Genomic DNA, 12,729 nt, shown 5'->3' with positions numbered 1-12,729 from the left:
TGAAATTGCTAAAGTTAAGTCGAAATATAATATATTAATGCTATGTTTTTATTTTTGTTAAATTAAGCAATTGACTAGCAAAGAAAAATTATTGAAAATCATTATTTCTCGGGCCTCTGACTACCTTTAACCCCTTAAAGAAATCCCCAAAGTGCGATTATAATTTCGCAACTTTTGTCAAATGTTTTCTCGCCTAATACAAATATGTTGTTTTTGTTCCTTGTTACCTGAACTTTTTTCTCTTAACATGCAAAAATATTTTCTCGAAAATACAACAAAAAAAATATAAGTAAGATTCTTGTGCATTTATAATTATGCAACGGGCTGTATGGAGATTTAGCAACATCATGTAAGAACATATTCGAAATAATTAAATAAAGACAAAAGCAAAATAATGGCATGTGGTATGAGTCGCCACGGTGCATTCTTCACTGCCGTACTTGGTCCAATGATGAAAAATATTCGAACTATAATTTAAAATTGAATGCAGAACTTATTTTGTCATCCTTTGCACGTTCCTTTAATAATAATTCGCTGAAGCTGAACTTCTTTTACACTTATCAATGCGCTTTGAGCGGTGCAGACATGGCGTATGAGTAACTCCATTTAATTACTACAACAATATTTTGTTTCTCATTTATACGCTAATTAATTTCAATTTAACTTTTTTGCAAAACACTTCACACCCAGCCGTAAGTGAGCGGCAGAGCGTTGTAAAAGCGCAATTAATATGCAAAGCAAGTGTGCAGCAGGCGCACTTACACACATACATACATACACAAACACTAAATAAAGCACGCCCGTGTGAGTGCACGCATATTTATGCCCGTACGCACTTCAATCAATCAACAGCCAAATTAAGGCCAAAGCTAATGTGCATGCTTTAATTAAATTACGCCGATAGTAACAAGAGCAACAAAAATAGCGAAGAATAACAACACAAATCTGTGAATGAAAATAACAAAATCAACTGGCAAACGGGTGGCTGGGTGGTTGGATGCATGCATTGTAAGAGTGCGTGTGTGCATGTGTGCGTATATAATTAATTTCAATTACGTAGATTATAATAGTTATTGGTATTTTACATAAATTTCTATGCACCACACACAGGCACACAGACACAGGCTCAGCAAAGCGTCGCGGACAAATTGTGGTTTTGCATTTAATTCAATTTATTTTTGTTTTGCCAGTCAATTGCGTCACACAATAATTAACACATATTTGTAGGCGCATAATTTAGTTACATTACTACGCCATTGTAGGTGCAAGTGAATAGCGGGTATGTATGTGAGGGTGCGTGTGCGTGTGCGCTATTTTGTTATAAATTTTGTGCGCTTATAATTTTCGAAAAACTAATTCCCGTCAGTTGACATTTGTGGTGCATTTGACAATTAGCTGCTGCGTGACCAGCTGGCCTTTCACACCCACGCACACACACACGCACATTCACATCTACATAATTGCTAAAATTTGCCATTCTTGTTTACACTCTAACGGTTAAGCGATTTACAAATATTAGTATTGCTGATTGCTGCCGCCTGAGTTGGCAAAGCCGCTTGCGGGTTGATTTCGGGTGGACAATATAAACGTCAATAAATTAAGTAAATTTGTCAAAGAATTTGCAAAAATTAATAATCATCAAAAATTAGGTACTTTATGCAATAATTAGCTGCGAAAATACATATTTTAGTGCTGTCAATTACGCAGCGCATTGTTTATGCTTTTTCTCATTTTTATGCACACAGCAAATAGAAAAACGATTAATTTTTCATAGTATTAGAAATATTTATTGAGGCTTTCCCAATATTTACTGCGCAAAATGAAAAAGTTGACATGTTGCAATAAAATAAAGTGGCAGCGCAACAAATTTGAAATAAATTGTTGTGAATATTTTGCTGTTCTTCTTCTTCTTAATTGGCGCGATAACCGCTTACGCGATTTTGGCCGAGTTTAACAAAGCGCGCCAGTCGTTTCTTTCTCGTGCTAACCGGCGCCAGTTGGACACACCAAGTGAAGCCAAGTCCTTCTCCACCTGATCTTTCCAACGCAGAGGAGGCCGCCCTCTTCCTCTGCTACCACCAGCTGGTACCGCATCGAATACTTTCAAAGCCGGAGCGTTTGTATCCATTCGGACGACATGACCCAGCCAACGTAGCCGCTGGATCTTTATTCGCTGCGCTATGTCTATGTCGTCGTAAAGCTCATACAGCTCATCGTTCCATCGTCTGCGATATTCGCCGTTGCCAACGTGCAAAGGTCCAAAAATCTTACGCAGAATCTTTCTCTCGAACACTCCAAGCGTCGCTTCATCGGATGTTGTCATCGTCCAAGCTTCTGCGCCATACGTTAGGACGGGCATGATGAGAGTCTTGTAGAGTGTTAGTTTTGTTCGTCGAGAGAGGACTTTACTGCTCAATTGCCTACTTAGTCCAAAGTAGCACTTGTTGGCAAGAGAGATTCTACGTTGGATTTCAAGGCTGACATTGTTATCGGTGTTAATGCTGGTTCCTAAATAGACGAAGTCTTTTACAACCTCGAAATTATAACTGTCTACAGTGACGTGGGTTCCGATACGCGAGTGCGCCGACTGTTTGTTTGAAGACAGGAGGTACTTCGTTTTGTCCTCGTTCACCACCAGACCCATTCGCTTTGCCTCTTTATCCAGTTTGGAGAAGGCAGAACTAACAGCGCGGTTGTTAAGGCCAATGATGTCAATATCATCGGCATACGCCAACAATTGTACGCTCTTATAAAAAATTGTGCCTGAGCGATTAAGTTCTGCGGCTCGTACAATGCTCTCCAACATCAGGTTAAAGAAGTCACACGACAGCGAGTCACCCTGTCTGAAACCTCGTTTGGTATCAAACGGCTCGGAGAGGTCCTTCCCAATTCTGACGGCGCTGCTGGTGTTGAGCAACGTCATCTTACATAGCCGTATTAGTTTTGCGGGGATACCAAATTCAGACATCGCGGCATACAGGTAACTCCTTTCCGTACTGTCGAATGCAGCTTTGAAGTCGACGAAAAGATGATGTGTGTCGATTCTCCTTTCATGGGTCTTTTCCAAGATTTGGCGTATTGAGAATATTTGGTCGATGGTGGACTTTCCAGGTCTGAAGCCACACTGATAAGGTCCAATCAGTTGGTTGACGGTGGGCTTCAGCCTTTCACACAATACGCTCGCTAGAACCTTATAGGCGATATTTAGAAGACTAATCCCGCGGTAATTGGCACAAATTGCAGGATCACCCTTCTTATGGATAGGGCAGAGCACACTTAAATTCCAATCGGCAGGCATGCTTTCATCCGACCATATTATGCATAGGAGCTGATGCATGCACCTTACCAGCTCCTCGCCGCCATGTTTGAATAGCTCAGCCGGCAGTCCGTCGGCGCCCGCGGCTTTGTTGTTCTTTAGCCGCGTTATCGCTATTCTCACCTCGTCATGATCGGGTAGCGGAACGACAATTCCGTCGTCAACGATTGGGGTATCGGGATCTTCACTTTCTCTGTGACATGCGCAGCTGTCACTGTTTAATAGGTTCGAGAAGTGTTCCCTCCATAATTTAAGATTGCTCTGTACGTCAGTCACCAGTTCGCCGTCTTTGTTCTTACAGGAAAACGCCCCGGTCTTGAAACCTTCTGTAAGCCGCCGAACTTTCTGGTAGAATTTTCGGGCGTTGTTCCTGTTGGCCAGCATCTCAAGCTCTTCGCACTCACGTATTTCGGCCTCTCGTTTCTTCTTTCGGATAATACGTCTCTCTTCCTTTTTCAGCTCCCTGTAGCGATCCCACATGGCTCGCGTTGCGCCCGATCGCAGCGTGGCTCTATAAGCGGCATCTTTTCTTTCTGCGGCAGCATGACATTCCTCGTCGTACCAATTGTTTTTTCGGGCTCGCCGGAATCCGATTTCTTCTTCGGCGGCGGTACGTAGGGAACGAGAAATGTGGCTCCATTGCTCGCGCATGCCGATTTGTTGGGCAGTGCTTTCGGAGAGCAGGAGTGAGAGTCGAGTGGCGAATCTTCTGGCTGTCTGTTGTGATTGCAGCTTTTCGATGTCGAACATTCTTTGCGTAGGTAGATGTACGTTTTTTGCTGCACAGAGGCGGGTGCGCAGCTTGGCTGCAACAAGGTAATGATCCGAGTCGATGTTGGGTCCTCGGATCGTGCGTACATCTAATACACTAGAAGCGTGTCTTCCATCTATCACAACATGATCGATCTGGTTTCGCGTTTTTCGATCAGGAGACAGCCAGGTAGCTTGGTGTATCTTTTTATGCTGGAATCTGGTGCTGCAGACTACCATGTTTCGGGCCCCGGCGAAGTCGATCAGCCTCTGTCCGTTACCGGATGTTTCGTTGTGCAGGCTGAATTTTCCGACTGTGGGACCAAAAATTCCCTCCTTGCCCACCCTGGCGTTGAAGTCGCCAAGCACGATTCTTATGTCGTGGCGGGGGCAGCGCTCATAGGAACGTTCCAGGCGCTCATAGAAGGAATCTTTGGTCGCATCGTCCTTCTCTTCCGTCGGGGCGTGGGCGCAAATTAGCGATATGTTGAAAAAACGGGCTTTGATGCGGATTGTTGCGAGACGCTCGTCCACCGGAGTGAACGACAGTACTTGGCGACGAAGTCTCTCTCCCACAACAAATCCGACACCGAATTTGCGCTCCTTTACATGGCAGCTGTAGTAGACGTCGCAAGGTCCTATGGTTTTCTTACCTTGCCCCGTCCATCGCATCTCTTGGATGGCAGTGATGTCAGCCTTTACTCTCACGAGGACATCAACCAGCCGGGCAGAGGCACCTTCCCCATTAAGGGACCGGACATTCCAGGTGCATGCCCTCAAATCGTAATCCTTAGTTCGTTTGCAGGGGTCGTCATCAGTATAGGGAGGTCTTATCCGAGGCTTTTTTACACTTTTCATTGGGGGCGATTTTTAAGTGGCGGGTCCCAAACCCAACGCACAACCAGCTATCCTGGAATATTTCGCCTTCTCACGTTAGCTCACTCCCGAACGGATGTTCGGAAGCTACCCAGAGGATACGTGGGCTAATCCCGGCCGTTGTGAGCTGCTTGAACCATATGCAGAAGAATCGTCCTGGCCATTCCCAAGTGAATGGCGATCAGTAACTTTCCCCACTTGCGTGGACTTCTACACATGGAACCATCCTCCTTTGCTGTTAGATTTGCATTAAATATCAGCTGGCGTTATTAAATAAATAATAAATGCTGAAGAATAGAAATTGAATTTTAAATATTAGTTTTGTAATGAAATTAGTATTTTTTGGCGCATTTCAATGCTTAAACAAATAGCGCTAATGCGCTTGAATGAAGTTTGATGGTTTCAATTCTTGTTCATATTATAAGCCTCTATAAAATTCTTCTCATGCGGCGCACAATGAAAAATTTAATTATTGGAAATCAAAATAATTGTTCAAAAATAAGGTATAAAAATATGTTTACATGTAAAAATATATTATATTAATATTTTATTTTACGTAAAAGTATAAAAAATATATTTGATTTGTTTTTAAGACTAGTACTTAGTACCGAACAATAAGCTGATGGTTAGTAGGATTTTTATGTGTAAATAAAACTGTCATAATTTTTTCATGTTCCATCAAAAATAGATTAAATTAAAAAAAAAAATGTTGTAACTAAAACTAATACGCGTATAAAGGTGATGCAAATACAAGTTTCGATTTGAAAATGAAAATATATAAAAAATTAAATAAATAAAAATTATTATTTAACAACACATATCCGCACTACTCCTGCAAAAGACACCGAACAAAATACACTCAAATGCATTTCACATATAAAACCAGCCCCGTTTTCTCTAAAAGTAAGATGTTTTGTAAATTGTATAAAATTTTTCGCTACAAAATTTGAAAACATGTGAAATGTGTGCAAATCGAGAACACATTGTCTGCCGAGGGGCGGTAGCTTTTAAAAAAACTTTGTCTATCATTTGGTTTTTCATCCTCGAATGTCGAGCCTGGAACCCTAACCCATTCCGCTACCATGGCCGCCCAGATTATCTAAGCATATATACAGAGTTACCTAGAAAGTCGTTCTAGATATTTAAGAATATTCTTATTTAGGCCATTTCTGATCCTGAAACTGTTCCGAGATTATTCGACTTTGAAGATTATTTAAAAAAAAATATATAGTTTTGTTGCTTGTCGGCCAATTTTCTCTAGATGTTAGTTCAGGGGTACGATCCTTTTTCTATTTTAAGTTAAAGGGCAAGCCAGTTAATAAAAATGATTAATGAAATTAAAGACAGGCCCTGACAGTTTAAATTGGCTGTCTGATATATATATACATATAATTGGCGCGTACACCCTTTTTGGGTGTTTGGCCGAGCTCCTCCTCCTATTTGTGGTGTGCGCCTTGATATTGTTCCACAAATGGCTGTCTGATACAATTGAGAATATCAGACTTACCTTCAAGTAATTCCTGTCTAATATCATACAACAAATTTAAAGCGATTAAGAAAAAAAAAAATCAATTAAAACAGTTTTTTTGTTTGGAAACTTTTCTGAAGATTATTCTAGTATAAATTTATAAATAATATGTGTAGTCTTTGTTATAGGGTAGTAAATACACTCGAATGTTTGCCCGTATCTGCGAAGCGCCGGCCACGCCATTACTTCGAAGTCCACAGTGAGTTTCGAACAAAAGGTTAACCGAATGATAGTCACGAAGAAATCTATGCAAATCACAATGAAATATTAATCTTTAACTAATAATAACGAAGGTTGTAACATATCAGAGTCCAGCTCTAAAGTGTTCACCATACGGACGAAACAGTATCTTTTGAGGTTTCAAACCCTTTTAATTTTAATAAAAGTTTTCGATTTAAACTTCTCAGCCCGAAAAACTAGCTCAAACACAATCTCTTTTCCACAACAACAATAAAAAAAGTATAATATGAAAAAAAACAACCGAGCTGAAAAGTTTTTGACTTAAACACTTTGTTGCTCCCATTTTAGGTAGGTGTTCGACCTCCAGTTTTATGCCTAATGGAAGCACATGATTTTGATGGTCAATTAATTCATTGCTTTCATTATTTCGATAATAACAATAATAATTTCCGTTGCTTCTGTACTTTTCTTTAACAAAAACAATCTACAATAGGAAGCCAAAAAAATGGATCCAAATAATAACCAAGGAAGACTGGAAAGAAAATAAAGAAAACAGGTTTTTCTAATAGCAGTCACCTCTCGGGAGCCAATGTCAAACCTCAGAGTGTATTTCTACCATGAAAAAACTCCTCATAAAAACCATTTGCCGTTCGAAGTCGGCTTAAAACTGTAGGTCCTTCCATTTGTGGAACAGCAGCAACACGCATGAGTAGCTCGCACCAAGCACCCAAAACGGTCATTTATATATAATATTTTTTTTTAACAAAGCTGCATTTTCTAAACTAAACTCGGAAATTTTTTCAGTTAACAAATCTTCGTGATTGCTTAATAAATTGTAATTTGTTAGAAAATTTAAAAATTGAAACTAATTTTTGTAAACCACAGTTGCAAAAAACTACGGTCAATACTAATAACTATCGAACTTTTTCATTACTTATTTTTTTGTTTACTTACTGGCCAAATTTTTTAATCAGACTAAATATTTTGAATCATACTTAAGTTTTACTTTTTAAAATCATAAAAAGAAGTGTATCAGCCATTGATTTCCCACTCACCTTTGGCGATGGTACTACCGAGAAGCTGTTCATTATCCTATCAGGATACTCCTCCCGTATCTTGGATATGAGCAGTGTACCCAGGCCGGAGCCGGTGCCGCCACCCAGCGAATGTGCCAATTGAAAGCCTTGCAGACAATCGCAACCTTCGGACTCTTTGCGCAGCACGTCCAGTACAGAGTCAATCAGTTCGGCGCCTTCTGTGTAGTGACCCTTGGCCCAGTTATTGCCTGCGAGAAAAAATGAAAATGTGTAGAATTTTAAGCAAATGTTGTAGGTAAGATAAGCAGAAGAGTGCAAGAGTTTAGAGATTTTCAGCTTAAGGCTAACTGTAGGGTAAAATTTCCTGTGATCCAAAAAATTTTAATATATTAATATGTAATAATATTTAACAAAATTTAATTACTTATTTAACACTTGCAAACTAATAGTGCAGTAAAGTATAATTTTAAAATTTGTATATATTTCAGCCAAAAGAATGATACACATTTTCAAAGAAAGATTCACATTTGATACACAAAAGTTTTAACATTTTATTTGTTTTCTATAATTTTTTTTTACTAAAAGTACGTAAACACTTTTTTGCCCACCTGTATTATATTTTTAGTGATAATTAGTGAAGGCTGGTGCTTTAAAATTGTCTCTCAATAAATTGAATTAACAAATAATTTCACTCACCTGCTCCGGATTGTCCAAAGACAAAGTTGTCTGGCCTGAATAGCATACCCATTGGCGATTGGCGAACAGCATCCATTGTGCCTGGCTCCAAGTCGATGAGTACAGCGCGTGGTACATACTTACCACTGCTGGCCTCATTGTAGTACACATCGATGCGTTCCAATTGCAAATCATTTTCACCATGGTACATGCCATTCGGGTCGATGCCATGCTCATCGGAGATTATCTCCCAGAACTAAAACAGAAATGGAGGTAATGAAATTTAGTTACTCTTAGTTTATGTAATAATCTTGTTGTTATGAAAATAAAAAATATAAGCGAATATAGAAAATTAAGAAATAGGAGCAAAAGAAGTGAAATTTAAAAATATTTTATTTTTATTTATTTTATTTATTTAATACAGCGCACGCTCGATAACGTGAACTAATTCAACCCAAGCCAGTTCACGTTAACAAAAGTGTTCACGTTTCGGAATGCCCAAAAAGACTAAGTAAATATATTTTTTCACATTTAAATTCACATTTTATTCTTGTTTTCGTTACATATTAACTGAAAATTAGGTAATACGATGGCTTTATTTAAAAAAAATCAGCCATCTGTTTTTGGATCTTCTGTTTTTCTAAAACTTGAAGCACAGCTTCTGCCCTTAACCGTCTTAGCACGCTCATATCATTTTGATCGACGTCTTCATGACCAGCCCATATTAACGCCTTGTTGAAAATTTCAACTACTTCAGTCGGCTTAATTTTCTCCAGTTGCTCTGATACGCTGTCATCATCGGATTCGTCCTCTTTTTGATGATCGTCATCTGCATTGCCCTCCTCGATATCTTCGTTCCATTCATGAACGGCTGGTAACGTGAATTCAATCTGAAATTTTTAATAAAAAAAAGTTTTTTCAATAACATACATATATGTATTTGAGCATATCTGCGAACACGAACGAACCTCAGGATTTAAACTACTAAGGAGATCGACGGTGTTGCTCATCAAGGTGCGAAGTTCACCTTCCCATTTTTCTTTTAAAACCGCCAACGGAACATTACCTTCGGGATCATCATTGTTTACCGCAAAATTTACAATGCTGTTCCAGCACTTAGCTAATGTTGATTCAGCAACACGAAACCAAGCCGCATCCAAAAGATTTATAGCTGTTTTTAAGTTAAATTTTTTCAACGACTCGAGCAAATCAGACTTTGTCGCTGCTATTGAAGCTAGAAGGCTGATTCTGTAATGCAACTTAGTGATTTTTATTGCATTCTGATCCATCGGTTGAATGAGGGGAGTAACGTTTGGTGGCATAAACATTGCCGAAATTTGCCCATTCTCCGTTTCAGCTTCATTTGGGTGAGAAGGAGCGTTGTCGATTAGGAGGAGAGCTTTAATTGGTAAGGCTTTCGCCTTTAAAAACGATGTAACCTTAAACAACTACCAGTTAACCTTAAAAATCGGACAAAACTTAAAAGGAATATGAAACCATTGCTTGAAAATAGCCGACGTAATCCAGGCGGATTTCGAGCTCTTATAGTCGGTGGGACACTGAAAGTTTTTAAAGCAGCGTGGATTCTTCGCCTTTCCAATTACCAAAAGCTTAAGCTTGTGGCGTTTGAACAGCATAAAAACGTGATTCGTTGCTTCTCGGACTTTACCCCTGGGGCTCTCTTCTCCAAACTTGACGTGTACGTTTTCTCTGGCAAAAGTGTCCAGAATAACCCCGACTCATCAACTTTATATAACTGATCGTTGCACAACTCCAATTTGGCCATTTTAGCTTTAAGTTTTTCTTTAAATGGATCCACTAACTGAGGTTGCGAAGACAGTTTTTCGCCTGATATTTAAAGAAGATGAATACCCAGGCCCGACGAGAGAGGGGGGGGATCGGGTACTTTTTCCCCCGGGCCCGGAGTTTTCAGAGGGGCCCGGACTCGAGGGTAATTCCAAGAAATTTTCTGCTTGAAAAAATATAGTAAATAATACTTCTACCAGAGTTCCGTCACAGACTTTTTTTGGTGTCACCATATCGAATGTTATGATCACGATTACGAAGAATAAATATAATATAGTGATACAAAAGTGTATATTATTGAGCTCTTATTAAAATGGAACATTTTATGCTACTGATTTATAAGGTAATTAATAATTATAGTGATGATTAGATTAAATTTAGATAGTTGTATTTTAAATGAAGACCAATTTTGAAGCGTAGATATTCTTTAAAGCAATTTGTCCTTACGTTGATAAAGAATTAAATGTAGAGATAGCAATAATACTTTTTATAGACTAGAAATTTTTGATTTTTCACTGGGTATGTTGTTATATAAATAATTTTTTAAATTCGTTTCCCCAGTTAATTTTACACTTTTATTTTATTTTTTTATGTTTCGGCAACTAATGCGTGGCCCCTTTCAAGAAAAGTTTGCTGTGTGAAATAACGTTACATTCTGGTAATCTTGTCAATTATTTTGAGTTTAAAACATATACGTTCTGAACAAGTGAACACTTTTCGCATTTTAGATACTTCATAAAACAAGTTATTTTGAATATTGATTTCAAGAGGAACACATTTCTCGTCATCATGGACTCAGTTATCACTAGTATTGAAAATCGGTTTATTGCAATTAAAAACATAAACAACATTTTCTCATTCCTGTGGCTATTTCCTAAATTTGAAAAAGCAGCTCTTAATTTTGCTAAAAAAAACCCTTCTGATGTGTCGGAAGAAATCTCAATTGAGATGGTCACTTGAAGAGTGTGTACAAGGCGAATTTTACTGGAAATTCGGAATGGTGTATGCCTCCGTTCGACTTGTTGAATGCCATCACAGCTAAAAACTTGGATACTCTGTTCCCGAACATCTACATTGCTTTGCGAATATTCTGCACCCTGCCAGTATCGGTTGCCGGCGCCGAAAGATCGTTCAGCGCTTTATCAAGGATCAAAGACTACCATCGTTCTTGTTCAACTCAGAGTCGAGTAACAGGATTGGCAACTTTGTATTTGGAATCTGAGTTGAGCGATGATATTATAAGAGCTTTTGCCTCAGCTAAAGCAAGAAAAGTAAAATTCTAAGCATCGTGGCAGTCATTTTCAAATATTTGTAAGGCTCACAAAATGAATAAAAAATTTTAACTTTTTTCAGCTGCGTTTTTTATTTCAGATCTGCTGAAGAGTTTTCTAAAATTCATTTTAATCAATATTTCATAATTAATTCTATCAAAAATTTTATCAACGAGTTTTCCAATGTTTAAATGTTATATCACTATAACATAACACGCATTTTGATAAATAAAAAAATTTGAAGGGGCCCGCATCTCAAGTTTCCCCCGGGGCCCGAATACTCTCTCCACGGCCCTGCGAATACCACACCTCTTCTAGAATCCTTGGAGCCATCCATCACTAGCGAAGAAGTTTGCTTCATTTTCTTTAAAGTTTGCATGCAGTGTTTTTGCCTTTTCTCATGCTTTTTCGCTTTAATGTTACAAATTGTTGATTTAGCAACATTATATCATACATATACATTTGCTAAAATCGTGACAGATGAGCCTTTTTTTAAAAAGTCGAGAATTTAAGCCTTTTGTTTTAATGTCAAGCACACGGGTATTTTAGAACTCATTTTCACCAGAAAACATAAGACGAAACACTCTTTGCAAAACCAAAACCGCGACAGAAATATTGACGTGATAACGTCTTATAATTCGATTTAACAGGCTGCACGCACGAAAAAATGTGTCGTTACCTTGCTCATATTAGTGTTACCTTGCTCATATGTAGTTACCTTGCTCATTAGTGTTACCTTGCTCATATTAGTGTTACCTTGCTCATATGTAGTTACCTTGCTCATTGCATTGAATGAACTGCAAGCGAAAGCGCGGAAGGAACGACAAAGCAAACAAAGCAAACGAATGGAAACGTTCGACATCTTGCTCTCCCCTACTTAAGTGAGCGTATATATGTATGTATATGCGCATATGTACATATATAAATTCACGTATTTGTATTTGCATATGCCTTCTTATTGATTATTATTAATTTGATTTACTTGAAGAATTTAAAATAAAACCAAGTTTGTTAATAATACCTGTTGTTTTAATGTTATTATTATTATTTTTTTATTATATATGAAGGAAAAAATGTATGGTAATATTTACCATATCTATATTAATATTATAAAGAGGAAAACTTTGTTTGTTTGGTTGTAATGAATAGGCTCAAAAACTACTGGACCGATTTTAAAAATTCTTTCACCATTCGAAAGCTACATCACGAGTAACATGGATTATATTTTATTTTGGAAATAGGGCTCGAGATATAGGTCAAAACGTGGACCCGGGTAACCTTCGGATGTGT

General features: G+C 38.3%; 1 protein-coding gene and 1 pseudogene across 1 annotated transcript in view; both read right to left on the bottom strand.

The window, feature by feature from the left end:
* Nucleotides 1–8,614, bottom strand: part of LOC129236395 (tubulin beta chain-like) — a 71,046-nt gene extending 62,432 nt beyond the window's left edge. The window contains exons 1-2 of the mRNA XM_054870762.1: nt 8,384–8,614; nt 7,706–7,935 (exon numbers count right to left, since the gene is read on the bottom strand). Of these exons, the coding sequence (XP_054726737.1) occupies nt 7,706–7,935; nt 8,384–8,573 (420 nt within the window). The 5' untranslated portion in view covers nt 8,574–8,614. The remainder of the gene's footprint in view (nt 1–7,705; nt 7,936–8,383) is intronic.
* Nucleotides 8,615–8,660: 46 nt separating this feature from the next.
* On the bottom strand, nt 8,661–11,800 carry LOC129237647 (jerky protein homolog-like; annotated as a pseudogene).
* Between the last annotated feature and the right edge of the window lie 929 nt (nt 11,801–12,729).

This window comes from Anastrepha obliqua, chromosome 1 (assembly GCF_027943255.1).
Source record: "Anastrepha obliqua isolate idAnaObli1 chromosome 1, idAnaObli1_1.0, whole genome shotgun sequence".
In the NCBI taxonomy this organism is placed as follows: Eukaryota; Metazoa; Arthropoda; class Insecta; order Diptera; family Tephritidae; genus Anastrepha; species Anastrepha obliqua.
The sequence above is the reverse complement of the archived record's forward strand: the minus strand, read 5'-3'. Positions and strand labels throughout refer to the sequence as shown.